Here is a 19,340-nt window from a genome sequence, read left to right as displayed (position 1 = left end):
GTCTTCTGGCAACTGTCTGGAATAATTGATAATATGTGGAAACAGGAGAGGTTGACACTCGCTCTACCTTCCTGCATGTTCTGCAAGAATTGAACCAATGGTATAATACCATGTGGGAAAATTAATTGCACAAACTAAATGCCATCAATTTCAGATACACTAATTTGTAACATCGCTGTACAATGCCATCTGGCTGTCTATATTCGGTCATTCTACTTTAACTGTGGCCAATTGCATAGTAACTACTGCATCCAAATTCAATGTGGCATAAGCTTGATTCAAACTCAAGTTTAGTTTAGTTTAGAGAGACAGCACAGAAACAGGCCCTTCGGCCCACCGACCAGCGATCCCTGCACATTAACACTATCCTACACACACTAGGGACAATTTACACACATACACCAAGCCAATTAACCTACATACCTGTATGCCTTTGGAGTGTGGGAGGAAACCGAAGATCTCGGAGAAAACCCATGCAGTCACGGGGAGAACGTACCAACTCCATACAGACAGCACCCCCTAGTTGAGATCGAATCTGGGTCTCCGGCTCTGTAAGCGCTGTAAGGCAGCAACTCTACCGCCACTGGGGCCGCCTGTATTAAGTATTTTAAAATAAACCTAAAGCAGCCAAGATCTATCCACTTTGAGCCTTCAACTGGTTTGCTTCTGAACCCGACAAATTAATTTAAATCTAACCAGATGCTGACATAATATTTGTTTGTTGTGTCTATGGGTTTTTTTACATGAGTTACACTTGGGAGTTTTAGAAAAGTCCTTAACAAAACTAGCATAATTGTGCGATGGTCTGAAATAATAAACTACGCAATTTTAAATGGATCTTGTATGCATTCTGCTATATGGAATCAGGAGGCACATTTAACTTTCTCAAGAATTATACTGCTGAAAACTATCCAATTATCTGAAGATGGAAAAGACGGAGGAACATGGTAGCAGGAAGATGGAGTTAGCCATTTCAGACAGAAATAATAAACCTCCGCCATGTGGGCGTTCGATTTAACTTGGAAAGTAGTTGAAACTCGCAGGAATTTCCTCATAATAAAGAACGGCCTTGGATCTTATTCAGAAAGCTGACCTAATGAGAATAAAAGTACATAAAAACAAAGAAAAAATCCAAGCAAATTGGAAACAGACCATGTGTACTTTGCCCAGTATTACAATAATTTAACCATCGAAGGTATTTATTCACAAAATGCTGGAGTAACTCAGTAGGTCAGGCAGCATCTCAAGAGAGAAGGAATGGGTGATGTTTCGGGTCGAGACCCTTCTTCAGATCTCGACCCGAAACGTCACCCATTCCTTCTCTCCTGAGACGCTGCCTGACCTGCTGAGTTACTCCAGCATTTTGTGAATAAATACCTTCGATTTGTACCAGCATCTGCAGTTATTTTCTTACAATAATTTAACCAAGTCTGCTTTTCTAAAATTAACTTTTCTTCGTGGTTTGTTTGAAAATGTTGTACTTCAGCTATTACTACCTATGCAAATTAATTTACTTATAATGTTACTTTCGATTTGCTCAATAAAGACAAGGGAATTTTACAATACTCATTTTTGTATATGGAACAATAAAATGTGACATTCTGAGTGCAATAAGGATTAAAGTTGTAAACTATTGCAATCAGTGGACCTTCATGACAGTAGGAACTGTCCAAAGTGAAGTTATGTAAATGGAAGTAGGATGGAAGCAGGTTAAAAGAGAAAAAGGATGAGTTGAAGAAAATGGATACAGACACTTATCAAATCAGAGACAGAATACATTGCAGTCCATCTGGATTCATGTGACCCCCATTGTTACCAATGATCCTGCCTGTACTGTAACTCAAAGGAGATCTGCAACAATATTCCAAACCAATACCTCTCCTAACTAGGGTATCAGAAATAAGATAAACAGCATTCAAATTATTGTACATAGTTTTTTTCCCCCAAACATCTAGATTGTGATTTTTGCATAACGGTGTAATTCTGCTACTCCACTGCCAGCTTTTTCCAGTCACCTCACAAATTTGCTCCTGCCACAGAAGATTTCACCAATCAGATTTGAGACCATTACAACAGTAATACAAAATCACCAAATAAAATCACAAAGCTACCATCGTGCAGTTCCACTGTTACTTATTTGGACATTGCCAGAGAATTATCTGCAATGGCTTTTTAACAACCCACTTTATTACTTTCAAAATCCGAAGCAGTTGCCAAAGCTAGGAAAGAGATTAAACAAATGTAAAATTGCACAGAAAGAGAGGGCAAGAGAGATTGAATGCTAAAGTGATAATGGAGTTGGTTTAAAGAAAGAGTCATGAAAGGTCATCAAATGGAAATGTTAACTCTTTCATTTCCATTGATGCTGTCCGAACCTGCTATTTCAGCATTGGTAGTATTTTGCTTTTAAACTTTTAAATCCAAAACATTAGCTCTCTTTTTCTCCTCACAAATGCTATTTGGACTGTTGAAACTTTTTAGCATTTTTTTAGAATCTCTACAGTCAAACCACTGAATGCATTACAGGTATCACAAAATGCTGCAGGTCAGGCAGCATCTAGGAGAGAAGGAATGGGTGATGTTTCGGGTCGAGACCCTTCTTCAGACTGATGTCAGGGGGGGCGGGACAAAGAAAGGATATAGGTGGAGACAGGAAGACAGTGGAAGAACTGGGAAGGGGTAGGGGAAGAGAGGGACAGAGGAACTATCTAAAGTTAGATATTACATTATGCATTACAGGGATTATTAAAAATAAGATTATTTTATCTAGAATTTATGGTGAGGAATGGATTTGATTGAAAATTTCAAGGTATTATGGGGAACTACCAGGGTAGAGGAAAACGTTTTTTTTTTTGCTGGACATCGGGGCTGAATCGAACTAACAGAGTCATGCCATTCATAAATTAAATTACAAAATACTTCTACACATCAGTTTGTAGAACTATAGTACTCTGGTCTGGAAACAGTAAAACTAGCGGTAATACTATTTTAACTAATAATTTTAAATCTAAAATGATAGTTTTTTTGTTATCCAGAGGAATTAAGGATAAGATGAGAAAATTGCCATAATTAGCCATTATTTTACTGTATCGCAGAACAGCTTCAGGAATTAACAAGGACAGACATTTGAGGAGATATTTAATAATGCTCCACAATGACATATTCCATTGAGAGAAATAAAAAATCCGCAAGAGGATGATCCAGCTGTAGTTAACTAAGGAAGTTAAAGATGGGCTTAAATTGAAATAAAGGATATATACATTTGTGCAGATTGGTGTTAGGCAAAAGAACAATGAAAGTTTAAGAAACAAGCAAATGAAGACTGAAAAAATAATAAATGGAGAGAACATAGATTATGAGAGAAAACCAGCAAAAAAAAATCATATATACCTTATCCACTCTTTCGAGATGCTGGGGAACAAATTATGGGAAATAAATATTTTTGAGCTCATAGTGAAGAGAATTAGAACCATCCCAATAGTAGTGAAAAATTCTGAGACCAAGATAAATGCAGGAATTTAAACGAATCACTCCCATTAGGGAAAAGGTATCGGCCAAATAAATGTAACTAAAGGCTTGCTAGTGATCATAAAAGGACCAGCTATGCAGATAATGGCTGCGTTAGTTATGATCTACTAAAATGTCCAAGATTTCAGAGAAGTCCCAACAGATACGCCCAACAGTGCGGCACGGTGGCGCAGCGGTAGAGTTGCTGCCTTACAGCGAATGCAGCGCCGGAGACTCAGGTTCGATTCTGACTACAGGCGCCATCTGTATGGAGTTTGTACGTTCTCCCCGTGACCTGCGTGGGTTTTCTCCGAGATCTTCGGTTTCCTCCCACACTCCAAAGACATGCAGGTTTGTAGGTTAATTGACTGGGTAAATGTAAAAAATTGTCCCTGGTGTGTGTAGGATAGTGTTAATGTGCGGGGATCGCTGGGCGGCGCGGACTTGGTGGGCCGAAAGGGCCTGTTTCCGCGTTGTAGAATCTAAAATCTAAATCTAAAAAGATAGGAAAACCACAATATAACCCCATATTCAAGAAAGATGACAAAGATCAGGAAGCTATTGTTCCAACCTACAATCTGCTGAAGGAATTTAGCAACTTGAGCAGTGTCTGTGGTGGCGGGTGACGGAGTTATCAACATTTCAGGTCAAAACCCTGCATCAGAACTGAGAGTGGAGAAGGAAGTTAGCTGGTATAAAGAGAGGAAGTGATTAGACAGGGGCCACTAGGTGATTGGTAGGTGGACGAGGGGCAAAGGATGATGCATACATGGTGCCAGGAAACAGGTTGGGTGGGGGTTGGGACGTTGGGAGACAGAGGCAGATAGGTGGAGGCAAACAATATAAAGTAGAGGCAGATGGAACCAGGTAAGGGGAGGGGAAAGTGAGGGTTAATAAAGCTGCTCTCCGGAGGGTGGTCACATCGCACAGTGATCCGGCACAGATCTACTTGCACTTTATTCTGTCTTAAAACTGTTACAATTTGTTTCGTTGGGTTGTTGTTGTTTAAATTAATTAAATTATTGCATCGTATGGGAGGCGCATTCCCAATCTCGTTGTACCCCTGTACAATGACAATAAAGATATATTGTATTGTATTGTATTGTATTGTATTGTATTGTATTGTATTGTATTGTATTGTATAAGTAGGGACATAAAGGCTAACAATGCTGGAATCCGATAAGTAAGGAAGGAGATAATGGGGAAAATTACACATAATGCTGGAGTAACTCAGCAGTTCAAGCAACATCTCTGGAGAACATAGATAGGCAATATTTCAGGTTGGGACGTTTCAGACTGGAATTATTAGCGGAGGGCTAAAGTGTAGATGGGACCAGATCTAGATGGGGGAGGAGGAAGCCAATGGGCAAATTGTATGGGTAGTAGACAGATGGAACCAGGAGGTGAAGAGGGAGGAAAATGGGTGATGAGAGCTGGAATGGGGTGCTTTGGGGAAGGAGACAAAAATGGCAGAACCAAGAGGATGGAAAGAAAGGAGGGAGAAAACACCAGAGGTGAGGGTTACCTGGAATTTGAAAATTCAAACGTTCATACCATTGTGTTGTAAACTACCCCGGCGGAATATGAGGTGTTATTCCTCCTCCTGTCAGACAATCAATGTGGTAACAGGCCGAGGAATTGAAAGGCATGCAACTGAGAGCATGGGCTGGCCATTGTGGACAGAATGCAGGTGCTCTGCAAATCAGCTGCCTAGTCTGTGCTTGTTCTGCCAATGTACAGAACAATTGTTTTGGGAACACCAAATGCAGCAAATGAAGTTGGAGCAGGTGCACGTTAATATTTACTTCATCTGAAAGGGCTGCTTGTGACCTGGTGGTGAGTGAGAAGATGTTGGAACAAGCATTGCTCCTCCTGTGGTTGCAGTGAAATGTGCCAGAGTCAGGGAGATGTAGGTGGGAATGGATGAGGAGACCATGGAAGGAGTGGTCATAGCGGAAAATGGAAAAGGATGAGGGGGGGGGGATGATGTTGCTCCTGGCAGGATCTCATTGCAGTTGGAAATGATGAAGGACAATGTGATGGATGTGGAGGCTTGTGGGGTGAAAGGTGAGGGGAACTCAACTTCTATTCTGTTTGAGGTGGCATGAGACAAATAGTCCACGAAATAAGGAAACACAAGGCAGAACTCATTAACTAAAGTAAAAAAGAAGCGAAAAAGGAAAAGGAGGACATTTCAGATGTCCTGAGATGGAAGGCCTCATCTTGATAGCAGAGCAAATGGGAGAAAGTGATGACACACTTACAAGAGACGGAATTAAAAGAGGTGTAGTCCAGGTAATTGTGGAACAATTGAGTTTATATAAATGTCAGTAGATGGTTTGCCACTTGAGATGGAGGCAGTGATCTAGAAAAGGGAGAGAAGTGCCAAAAATGGTCCAAGTGAATTTGAAAACAGGGTAAAAGTTAGTGATTAAGATTATACATCACCCGGGTGCAGAAAGCAGCACTGATATAGTCATTAGGGTAATAGAGAAAAGGTTAGGGAGTAGTACTGCAAAACATTTGGAACAGAACTGTTCCAATTAGACAATGAAATAGACCCTGTGGAAGTGTCACTAGGTATACCTTTGATTGGTAAAAAGTGAAAGGAATCAAAGATGTTCAAGATAAGAGACAGATTAAAATGTTAGCGGAGGGGCACTGGTTGGATCTTTACTGCAGAAAGAATCAAAGGGCTTTATGACTTTTCTGATCGCAGATGGAGGAATATAGACTGAATTATCTACAGTGAAGATGAGCTGAGGATTAAAGAGCTGTCAAAATAGTGGAGGGCATGAGAGGTGCCCTGGGTGGGAAGGGACTGGATAAAGAATGACTGAATAAACTCAACATATGAGATGATAACTTCACTGGGACGAGAACAAACAGAAACAATGGGGCCCATCAGTTTGTGGATCTTGGGTAAGAGATACACTCCCATTACACTCATGATCATGCAGGCAAATTCTGCTTTAACATCCTTTACAAGTTTGCAGATGACATAACCATAGTGGGCCAGATCTCAAACAGTGATGAGATGGAGTACAAGAAAAGGATAGAGAACTTATTAGTATGGTATCAGTACAACAACCTGTTCCTCAACTTCTGCAAAGCAAAGGAACTGGTCATTGACAACAGAAAGCAGGGTGGAGTACACACCCCTGTATCAATGGTGCTGATGTGGAGATGGTCGAGTGTTCCACGTTTTGAGATGTAAATGCAGACACTCCCCATCTTGCGTAAGGGTTACATAGAGCCATAGAGTGATAGAGCATGGAAACAGGCCTTTCGGCCCAACTATATTCGGTGACTGAGGTTCACAGTCCTCTTGGGTAGAGAATTTCAAAGATTCGCTACTCTTTGGGCAAATAGATTAATTCTCATATCTGCTTGGAATATCTAACACCTTATTCTGAGACTGTGGCCTCTAGTTCCAAATATTTTGTAACTGTAGCACTGTATTCAATTCTTGGCATCGTACTTCAAGAAGTGCATGAAACCTTTGGAGATGTTCCAGGAATAAGGAAATGTAGGGGGATAGAGGGTAAATAGGAGAAGTTGGATTTGTTTTTAGAGCAGTGAAGGCCAAGAGGAATCAAAGAATTATATAGCACAGGAGGTCTTTTCCCCATCAGGACTGTGCCAGCTCTTTCAAAGAGCAAGCCAGTAAGCCACTACTAAAAAGAAATTTTAAGGAGATGTTTAAAATAATTTGTTGACATCTTTGACCCTCCCCGCCAGTTTCGATACAGGAAATGCATCGACAGGAAATGCATCGACAGGAAATGTTTCTCAACAGGAAATCTCAACAATTCCTGTACCCCAATAGATGCAACCCGACCTACAGAGTTTGTCAAGCAGTTTGTTCTTTGCTCTAGATTCCAGCATCTGCAGTCCCTTGTGTCTCCATATTTAAAATCATGATTTTAATAGAATAAATAATTCCATTCAACAGACGATTAGAAAAATAACCAGGAGGGATGCACTTTTCTATGCAACAAATATTTACTGTTTTCCGAATGGACGACTGGAACATATTCAACAGTGGTTTTCAAAAGGGAATTAGAGTATTAAAATAATGGAAAATATATAGCAGGGATTAAAAAAACATAAACATTGAGTATAGAGGTTAGGACGTTATGTTGCAGGATGTTGGTGAGGCCACATTTGGAGTACCATGTTCAGTTTTGATCACGCTGCTACAGGAAGGATGTCATTGAGCTGGAAAGAGTAATGACAGAATTTACGAGGATGTTGCCAGGACTCAAAGGCCTGAGCTCAAGGGAGAGATTAAGCAAGCTAGGACTTTATTCCATGGAAATTTGCTTTCTTGCTTGCTTTATATTCCTCAAAAGCCCAATCTAATTTCCTAAATATTACACATGCTTCCTCTTTTGTGGCCAGATTATTAACCTCTCTGGTCATCTAAGGTCCCTTTACCTTGCCACCCTTATCCCTCCCCCATATTGGAACATGTTAGTTCTGAACTCTGATCGGCTTGTCTTAAAACAACTACAATATCCAATAACAGCTGCTCCCAATGCACTTTCCCAATCTCTGACCTATTAAAGACTCAAGGGTCTGAAAGGGTGCCTTTTATGATGCATATTATGCGATTTGTGTTTAAATCATTTTGTGGCTTTGCCTAGTGACTTTTACAACTTCATCAAGCTCATTGCTCCTCTACCTTTGGCCTTTTATGAATCCCTCCTTTGATACACTTTCCATTGCTGACACAATTTTTGCTCATTTGCTCCTGTAATCTACAATTACAAATCGCAATTTTGATTTTTAAATGATAGGATAAATTCCTTACTGAGATAAATCCACCCCTAATTGAAAGGCTACATTTATGGCCCCAGAAAAGAAAGCCATGCCAATGCCTTAAGTGAACATTACAATATATAAGCACATCATGATTTACATTACCTGGTCAATTCAAGTAGAATTCTTAATGGTTATTCCCATTTCAAATATTTGATCTTGTGATATTTCTTATGTTTCCAATTAATGCTTAATGAAGTATATTCTATATATTTGATCTTTTTGAGTCGAACATCAGTATTTTCCCAAATTAGGCAGAGAAGGCAGATGCAGAATCTGGAGACTCTTCGCAAATCATGCAGTATCTGTTTTGCGAAAAGGACAGATGATGTTTAGGGTCGGGAATATTCAGCAGATTGAAGAAGTGTCCCATCCCAAAACATCATCTGACCATTTCCTTCCATAGATGCTGCCTGACCTGCTAAACTCCTCCATCAACTTGTTTCTTTTCCCCCTAAATTATACTACGTTTTGCTGGAATATGGCATTAAGGATAAGAAGGTCACAGAGCTGAATGAAATATAGATGCATTGACATGAAGTGTTTTTGTTTGCAACCCTACTTCTAGTGCTGATCAACCAAACCATCCATGTCAGAGGGAACTTTTCTTTTTGCTTCCAAAGCAAAGTATACGTGGCCACAGCACCTCACCGTGTTCCTGTTCAAACCAATGTTAAAAGCACATTGGCACTGCTCTAAGCTAACCAGGAATTCTCCCAGAATACTATTCCGTACTTCTCCCTTGTCCCACCACCACCATCAAAAAACTGAACAACATATCATTCCTCTCAAAGCTGATGATCGGGCTGCGATGCTCCAAATTGTGCAACCTGTGCCCTTCATTTCATAACTAATTCGTTTCGTAAAACATAGAGGTGATTCCATGTGAAAAGTACAAGTATTATATATCCCAACTTTGGATAAATGCTGATCTAAAAGAATGCAGGATCACTGATGTGCCAGAAATCTTGAGAGACGTTAACTGAGGATGAAGCTACACACTTCTCCAGAGAAGTTTTGGGCTATCAAGATTTCCAACCCAAAGCCAGGGATAATAGGTTCTGGAGTGCATTTCCCTCTGCGGACTATTTTGGCAAGAAGTAATTTGCAAATATAAAGTAGCATTACTTTAAATTTGCTTTGAAGTTTTTTGCTAAAAATAGTCAAGGAAAATGCACCCTACTATGTTTGCTTTCTTTCAGGAAAAGAGGATAATGGTCCAGGCACATGTTTTCTCTATTGATGAAACTCGAGCAAACACCATGGTGTGCACTAGACTTGAAGCAAAAAAAAATCTGGCATTAAATTATTTACATTGGCAACTATAGAGAAATCTAAAGCAGCCAAAAAAATATTGCAAAAGCTACAATTCATATCTTTTCCTCATTCTATCCCTCTTGATAGATAACTCATCAGTGCAGAAATATTGCTTTTAGTGCACTCGATTTAATTTCAGATATTTTAAATATAAAGCAAGATGTCTAACAAATACACTAATCTGCTCATATAAAATTTATTAAACATAAACATTGAACGAACAGCAAAAGGATACAGGAATAGAAGTCATTCACTGCAGAGAGGCAACTGATCTCCTGCGTGCCAGCCATCTTGAACTTGCCAACTATTCTGCTCTTGCTCCTCTTTTTATAACTAAATAAAAAAAGTTTGATAATAAACAGTTGTTACATTTACCACAATTTTTAAAAACTGAAATTCAGCACCTATACCTCTATAAGATTTTACTGGCAGTGTCTCCTAGGTCAATGCTGGAATGGAGGAGAAGGGAGGAAAAGAAAGGGTCTGAAAAAAGCAGTACTAGCTCTTAGGATGCTACAGAACTGGAACGGACATCCCCTGTGTTTTTGACCTGTCAGTTAGTGGGCACAGCCAATGCTGAAAAACATGGCATGGTGCGAGCATGCCATTCATTAACGTTTTGCCAGCTTAAAGCGGCAGCCTAGACTACCAATTGTCACCCAACATGACAACAGACCTTTCTCTTCTGTGTTATTCATGCAGATCACCCCATACACGAGTACAACAGGTTGTGCAAAAAAAAACAGAACAGAGTGCTGAATATAGAGTAGTATCTTCCCATGAGGGAGCTCAGAAAAGATTGATTGCTTCAGGATTCAGTTGACAGGCTTGTGAGTGATGTGGCCTGCTCACAGAAGAGCACCGAATAATACTCAGGATGTTGGCCTGGGAAGACAACACAGATAGACACAAAATGCTGGAGTAACTGCATATAGTTATATAAGTCTATGTAGTAAGATCATATTTTGTGCCTATCTTTGGTATAAACGTCTGCAGTTCCTTTTTATTACAAGTACAGTTTGTTTCACTTGTCCTTTCAGAGAATTTGGAGGATTTTTCAAAAGGAGACAAGTCCAAATATGGCAACAGAAAAGGCTCCCTGCTGTCTGCCACAGGGAAAGTGATTGCCAGGGTTCTCTTAACCACCTCCTCACTTATACAATGCGTGATTAAAAGTTGCCTTGTTTGCAGGCTTCTCCATCAAAATCAAAGACAGCCACTTGCACCAATGTGATTTTTTGCTGCCAAAAAAAGTTTCACTAACCAGTTTCACTGCAAAATACCCCAACAAATGTAGTTTATTTGCATGAGATGCACACAAATATTTAAGGGTATAGTTCCCATAATTGCTGTCTAGCAAATTTTCTGACTTTAAAACATGCATTTTATGGTGTTGTTATTTCCTTACACGAATACTTTTATTAAATATTATTTAATTCATTTCTGAAAAGTTTGTGATATATATTTCAACTTTAACCTTAATGCACTCTCAATCTTATTGCACTCTCTACAACATAATACTTAAAAAGTTAGCTACAAATTGTGCATTTTACTTCCTGGTCCAACATCTCTAAGCTTAGCCATGTTGATAACATTTACCGGAGAGTCCAGCCATGGGGCACAAACCCAGCGTGTTTTCTAGCACTTAATAGTGTCTGTTCAACAAATCCAAATTCAACAGTCTGCTGAAAATTCAACGAATTTGCATCAACTCAGATCAAGCACAGCATATTAACCTATCTATTCATTAGAATCAACTGGAATAGCACAAGGAAGAATGGGAAAAATAAGGCAGTTTACATTTTTCAATTAATTATGTTTGCTTTGGAGCAGGGCTTTATTAGCTGTCATTGTTTCCACCTGTTTTGTAGGCCCTTTGCTCTTCAGTAAGTTCACATGCAAGTTTTTGGTACCACATAGGGCTTCACCATTTTAAATCAAGATTTCAGGATGTTGAGTCTTTAAGCATAGGTTAGGGAAGTGCACAATCAATACGCACCTCAGTACAAGTGATGGTGGTGGTGTGCTGCACTCAGCAGGTACCAGGTCACATATTTTCAGCAGATTCTGTAATAGCCAGGATGTTCTCTATAAATCCAGGCTGAAATCTGAGATTCACTGATGAATCTAACTCAAAGCTCCAAACTTTCGGTCATTCCTCAAAGTTTGAGATGCAAACTCTCCTCATGAATCCTCTAAATGATCTGATTTAGCAGAGAATCTGAGAGTTGATTAATTTAGAACTGGAGATTTTACAGCCTCAAGGAAATAAAGGCAGTGACATTGATGGATATGACAGCAAATGGTGAGAAGCTGAAATACTGAACATAGGATAGACTTGAGGTCAAGAAAAATCCAGATAGAAAAAAAGAGGCAGATAGTAGTTCCACTAAAATTTCAATGTGAAAGACAAAATGTAACTGCTATTCCAAGAAGAGAATATCTAAAAGTTAAGAAAAATATATTTTCTTGCATTAAAAAAGATTTTTATATCAGAGCCACATACAAATTTTCTGAAATGAGAATTTGCTGTCCATAGAATACAGAAATATGCTCCATCAACTAACACCCATCATTTTGATAAATTCATAAGGCATATAAATGTCAAGGTAAACTTGCCTTTTAATGTCATCCCTGCTTGTATCCAAATGATATCTGTGCAGCTGAAACTCTGATCCTGAAGAGAACAACAGAAATTTGTCCATATAATAGAACTGAGCTGATCGTGCTGGCTTTGAAAGTGTCTCAGGTCCCTAAAAGAGAAAAAAACAAGCAGTTACTTTTATATAATTGAGATACAAATTTTAAGAAAAACATTCAGCATAGTTTAAACAACTAAGGTGATTTAGTTAAGATATTCTAGAGATGGAATGGGTGATATTTAAATGAAGCACATATTGGGAAGGATACACACATACAGGAGCTCCTGCTCTGGTTTTCATCATTTAGGTGTGAGTAGTGGGAATGATGAGCTGTTCTGTGGGAAGAGCTGGAAGTCATTTCCCTAAGAAATTGGGGACAAGGGAAGAGAGTTGCCTTTAATGGGCCATTACAGTTTTTACAGGGCTATAAAGAACCCCCCAAAAATTATGGTAACAAAGCTTTTGGCGCCATTTCCCAGCTCTCATACACCTTATAACAAGGATACCCAATAACTAACATTCATGGATACATCTAACAAAAACACAGTAATCTGTTCGTACACAAACAAGTAATCAAGATTGCACATAAGATAAAATATTTCACTCTGTGTTTCCAAAGAAAAGTTTACATTAGTGCATTGATTGAAACCTTTGGGAAAAAGAAGTATCAAGCTGCAACCAAAACAAATTCTGCAGCTACACAATTCTCATATCACGTTAGAGCTGAACTTGATAAATGAAGCATAACTAGTGAAATGTTAAATAGATACTACCCCATATATGTAATGTTGATTCATATTTTTAACATTTGGACATTCTTTTGTTATACAATTTTGTTCAATCAAAAAAATAAGGGCTGTATATAAGTCTGGTTAGGAACACAATTGACCAACTGTATAATCAACAGTCAAATCCATAAATATGACAATTCTAGTGTTCACAAAAATGTCACCTCTAAAGTGAACAATTCTGACATCCCACATTATTCAATACTACAAATGGTGCATTGATGTCCTGGAATTTAGTGAATCTTGGATATGGTGATTGGAAATATGAAGTTTGAGACTTATCTCTTTGGTATTTTTTTGTGCGCCTGGTTCAACCCTCAGGAGATTAAGTCGACTACATACAGCCTAATATATAGACTGTGATAGAACAGGCACAGTGGTTTTCTTTTATTTTATGTTATTAAATACCTGTGAATTAAAATTCTCCATTTGTGATAGAGCTTTTTGAACATCAAATGCTAATTAAGTACAAACAAAGAAAAATGATTTTTACTAACTGAATATTATCAAGACCCTCGATTCAGAATGAGTTATTAGGTTGTTCTGTCAACACAAGGCCAAACCTTGAAACATTCTTAATGAATTACATGTGCTTTTAAAGGAAAAACTTTCATTTTTACACATTTTGATGATGTAACTGAAAATAGTTTTATTAATGGAGATTTGTAAATTTCAACATTCAGCAAATCAATCATTGTGGGTTTCAACATGAATGTTGCATCTGCTTTGAATAAATATACACTTAGCAGTTTGGGTCCATTGTTTTCCAGGTCTTATGAAGTACTTCGGTTGCATTATCAATTAGAAATGTTTTAGATTTACCTCAGCAATTACATCAATAGTTATACTTTTACTTACTGGATATAACCTTTAGGATCAAATTAATTCTGAGAGATTCCTCATGAAGCAATTCAGAAATAACATGATGAATAAATATGAAATTGTGCAAATGTTGCTATGTTGTGAGTAACTCACTGCTGCCAGATTATGGGGCCCAAGAGTCATATTATTTTGCACAGATGCGGATTCGATGCACCACGTTCATTTTTAGAAGTTACCTCACAATCATATTGGTAAGTTTGATTGGTTAAAAATTATGTAATGGAACTAATATTCAGTTGGAAGGATGCATGCAGCTGACAACAGGAAAGTTGTAATAATTCATTCATGCAGATCATTTTATTGATTTTATATTTGGTAAATTATCATTTATACCGAAATAAGATTTTTCCTTTATACACGTTTTAAAAAGTCAATCAAGTAGATGTTATAAAAGTCAATGATTTTTTTCTCTACCTTAAATCTTTCTAGAAATAAGGAAGTTTCGAATTTTTTAGACTTATTCCCAAATCAGCTCTTTTTAGAAACAAAATTGTTTCTACTTCTTTTACAGCGTGGTAATGAAAGCTGAAGCACTCAACAGCAATCAATTAGCTTGATTTTTCAAGTCAATCATCCTAGATGAAGATTACTAATTAATTACAAATTAAGGGGTATTTTTTATTTAGTTATTCAGTCATGTGACTCAACTCCTTAACTCACTCATCCCTTCCCACCCAAATACCCAGGTATTTTCTACTGAATCCGCAGGAGATGCAACTCCTGCCCCTGCACCTCCTCCCTCACATCCACCCAGCGATCCCAGCCATCCTTCCAACGTCATCTAACCTCATCTACTACATGTATACATTGTTCCCAATGTATACATTGGTGAGACTAAGCTTAGCCTCATTGACCATTTTGCCAAACACGTATGCTCGGTCAAGAGTATTTTATTGTCATACTAGTCCAAGTGGACCCGTTGGGCCCAAACCTCTCGCATTGGTGCAGCACACTCTCCTCCACCCCCCCCCCCCCCCCCCTCCTCCCTCTCCCCCCTGGGTTGTGCTGGGTTCAGGACAGATCTTCGGAGATGTGCATGCCCATGAATTTGAAGCTTTTGACTCTCTCCACTGTTCCTTCAATGAAGACAGGTTTGTGGATCCACATTCTTCCTCTTCCAAAGTCCACATGTAGGTCCTACTGATGTTGAGAGCAAGGTTGTTGTTTTGTCATCTTTTGATCAGTCGGTCGATCTCCCTCTTATACTCTGGCTCATCATCAACTATAATTTGTCCAACAAGGATCGTATCATTTCTGGTTATGCAGTCGTGAGTACAAAGTGAATAGAGCAGGGGGCTGAGCAAGCAGCCGTGCGGTGCTCCCATGCTGGTGGTTACCGAGGTGGAAGTATTGCTGCTAATTCAAGGGTCAAGTCAAGGGTCCATTTGTAGAGGGATGCGCAGAGACTCGGTTTCATGAGCTTGGTAACTAACTGGGAGAGGATGAGAGTGTTAAACTCTGAGCTGTAGTCTATGAACAGCAGACTGATGTATGTATTTTTATTGTCCAAGTGGTGCAGTGCAGAGTGGAGAGCCAGTGAGAACGCATCCTGTTGACCTGTTGTGGCGGTTGGCAAATTGTAGCAGGTCCAGCTTCTTGGTGAGGAAGGAGTTGATATGTTTCACAACCAACCTCTCAAAGTACTTCATCACCACGGACATTAGTGCCACCAGTTGGCAGTCATTGAGGCATGTCATCTTACTCTTCTTGGGCACCGGTACTGAGAGGGCCGCAAAGGCCTACGAATCTCCCTGTTTTAACTCCGCTTTCCATTCCCCCACTCGCTCCGCTGAGCCCCACCTGGACTCGCAACTATTTCTCCCCTCCCCCCCATCACCTTCATTCCTTCCACTAGCTTCACAATTTACAACTCTTCAATCCTTTTGTCTCACACCTTCTGTATTTTCATCATCAGGCTATCAAAAAAAAAAAGCATCGCGAGTATCCACTTATTACTTGCCAAGCTTTGTCATAATTCTCTTACAAATGGTTGTATATTTACCAACATCAATGCCGGTGTAGAGCCTTGAACTGGCCAGATCCATAATGATCTATCTTCTGATGCTGTTAAGAGCCACTTATTATTCTGTGCCCAACCCACACAGTTCACTGCTCCATCATGGCCTAATTGAAAGTACATAATATTTGTCAATCACTGCACAAGAAATCATCTGCATTTAAATTCTGGGGTGATTTTAAAAGACATGAGAAACAAAAAGGGAACCTGATTAAATGTCATTGTGGATCATCTGATTGTCTTTAAATCTTATCAATGTCTGTTAAGTGCTTTACAATTGCTACACCAAAAAGAATTATAATCACCTACAGCACATTAACATTTTTGAATACATTTAAGTCAATCAGCTTGAACCAAAAATACCCCACCAAGCAGAGGTGTGATAGTACTTTCTTGCAATTTTTGCAGTATTACATCCAAAATATGTGACTATGCGAATCTCGGTGGCAAAGTTTGTTGTTCAGAGTTGCCATGCAAATATTTGCTTGTTGTTTCCGAGACCGACAAGGAAATCATGGTATAATTATAATCATCATTGTACTTTCAGAGAAAAAAATAGGAGCAATGCACAAATAAAAATAATCCATTTAAAATTAAGCAGATCTATACAAACATGTTTCTACATTAATGTACACATTTTCATAATGTTAATAGCTATTTTGAATTTACATTAGAAAAATAACTGTATTGTTTTAATAAACTGTGCAGATTCATTCAGTAGATTGTTTGTGCTGCCCTCTTGTGTATAGCAAACTCTTATTGAAATAATAGAAATATGAAATGTTTGCTTCACATTAATGCCAATCTGTGTCCCTCATCAGAAACTCTCTGGAATAGTCTGCAAAGCCAATCACTATGTATTTTCTGGCAATCATTGCAATTTGATATACATGCACTGACATATTTACCTCCAGAAGACCCTAAAAGGATCACATGAGAGAAATTTTGGGAACAGTTTAAGCTCTGAGCTCAGAGTCAACAATGAAGTCTGAGCTCCTGACCCATCCTGTGCCACCATTTGGCAATGGGACTTCTCCTTCAAAATTGTCATCACTGCTTTCAGAAAATAATAGGTTCTGACCCAGCAATGATGATGACATTGCTTTAAATGGAACAGAGAACAGTACAACACAGGACCAGGGCTTCAGCCCACCATATCCCTTCTGCCTGCACATGATCCATATATTAATTCCTTGCATGTTCATGTGCCTATATGAAAGCCTCTTAAAAGCCACTATCATATCTGCTTTCAGCACCATCCCTGGCAGTACGTACCAGGCACCTAACACTTTCTGTGCAAAAATAATTGCTCCACACATTTCCTTTAAGCCTTCCTCCTCTTACCTTAATGCTATGCCCGGTGGTATTTGGCATTTCCACTCTAGGAAAAAGATTTGGACTGTCTGCCCTATCTATGCCTCTCATAATTTTATCAACTTCTGTCAGATCTTCCCTCGGCCTCTGTCGCTCCAGAGAAAACAATCCAAGTTTATTCAACCTCTCCTTATAGCTAATACCATCCAATTCCAACAGCATTCTGGTAAACCTCTTCTGCATCTTCTCCAAAGCCTTCACATCCTTTCTGGAATAGGATAATCAGAAGTGCACACAATACTCCAAATGTGGCCTAATAAAAGTTCTGCAATGTGATTTCCTGACTCTTATTCTCTATGCCCTGACTGATGAAGGAAGGCATACCAGTAGTATAAGAAAATAACTGCAGATGCTGGTACAAATCGATTTATTCACAAATTGCTGGAGTAACTCAGCAGGTCAGGCAGCATCTCGGGAGAGAAGGAATGGGTGACGTTTCGGGTCGAGACCCTTCTTCAGACTGATGTCGGGGGTGGGACAAAGGAAGGATATAGGTGGAGACAGGAAGATAGAGGGAGATCTGGGAAGGAGGAGGGGAAGGGAGGGACAGAGGAGCTATCTGAAGTTGGAGAAGTCGACGTTCATACCACCGGGCCGCAAACTGCCCAGGCGAAATATGAGGTGCTGCTCCTCCAACTTCCGGCGGGCCTCACCATGGCACTGGAGGAGGCCCATGACAGAGAGGTCAGACTGGGAATGGGAGGGGGAGTTAAAGTGCTGGGCCACCGGGAGATCAGTTGCGTTAATGCGGACCGAGCGCAGGTGTTCAGCGAAGCGATCGCCGAGCCTGCGCTTGGTTTCGCCGATATAGATAAGCTGACATCTAGAGCAGCGGATGCAATAGATGAGGTTGGAGGAGGTGCAGGTGAACCTCTGTCTCACCTGGAAAGAATGTTTGGGTCCTTTGATGGAGTTGAGGGGGGAGGTAAAGGGACAGGTGTTGCATCTCGTGCGGTTGCAAGGGAAAGTGCCCGGGGTTAGGGTGGTTTGGGTAGGAAGGGACGAGTGGACCAGGGAGTTGCGGAGGGAACGGTCTCTGCGGAACGCAGAGAGGGGAGGGGATGGGAAGATATGGCCAGTGGTGGGGTCCTGTTGTAGGTGACGGAAATGTTGGTGGATAATATGTTGGATCCGCTGGCTGGTGGGGTGGAAGGTGAGAACGAGGGGGATCCTGTCCTTGTTGCGAGTGTGGGGATGGGGAGCAAGAGCGGAGCTGCGGGATGTAGAAGAGACCCTAGTGAGAGCCTCATCTATAATGGAGGAGGGGAAGCCCCGTTTTCTGAAAAACGAGGACATCTCGGAAGCCCTAGTGTGAAACACCTCATCCCGGGCGCAGATGCGGCGTAGACGGAGGAATTGGGAGTAGGGGATAGACTTTTTGCAGGGGACCGGGTGGGAAGAAGTGTAGTCCAGATAGCTGTGCGAGTCGGTGGGCTTGTAATAAATGTCCGTCACTAGTTTTTCTCCTGTGATGGAGATGGTGAGGTCCAGAAACGGGAGGGAGATGTCAGAGATAGTCCAGGTATATTTAAGAGCAGGATGGAAATTGGAGGTGAAGTGTATAAAGTCAGTGAGTTCTGCATGGGTGTAAGAGGTAGCACCAATGCAAATTACACTTCCATCCCCCACAAGGATGGTCTCGAAGCCCTCCGTTTCTTCCTCGACCGTAGAACCAGCCAATCCCCATCGACCAACACTCTCCTCCGCCTAGCAGAGCTGGTTCTTACCCTCAACAACTTCTCCTTTGACTCCTCCCACTTCCTCCAAACCAGAGGCGTGGCTATGGGCACTCGCATGGGCCCTAGCTACGCCTGCCTCTTTGTTGGGTACGTCGAACAATCCCTGTTCCAGACGTACACTGGCCCCATCCCCGAACTCTACCTCCGCTACATCGACGACTGCATTGGTGCTACCTCTTACACCCATGCAGAACTCACTGACTTTATACACTTCACCTCCAATTTCCATCCTGCTCTTAAATATACCTGG

General features: G+C 40.3%; 1 protein-coding gene across 1 annotated transcript in view; it reads right to left on the bottom strand.

Moving 5' to 3' along the window:
* wdr27 (WD repeat domain 27) overlaps positions 1-19,340 on the bottom strand; it is a 326,961-nt gene that overhangs the window by 257,299 nt on the left and 50,322 nt on the right. The window contains 3 exon segments of the mRNA XM_078405889.1: positions 9,884-9,981; positions 12,268-12,401; positions 15,963-16,084. Coding sequence (XP_078262015.1) covers positions 9,884-9,981; positions 12,268-12,401; positions 15,963-16,084 — 354 coding nt within the window.

Source organism: Rhinoraja longicauda, chromosome 9, assembly GCF_053455715.1.
Source record: "Rhinoraja longicauda isolate Sanriku21f chromosome 9, sRhiLon1.1, whole genome shotgun sequence".
Classification (NCBI taxonomy): Eukaryota; Metazoa; Chordata; class Chondrichthyes; order Rajiformes; family Arhynchobatidae; genus Rhinoraja; species Rhinoraja longicauda.
This window is presented reverse-complemented; position numbering and strand designations above follow the sequence as displayed.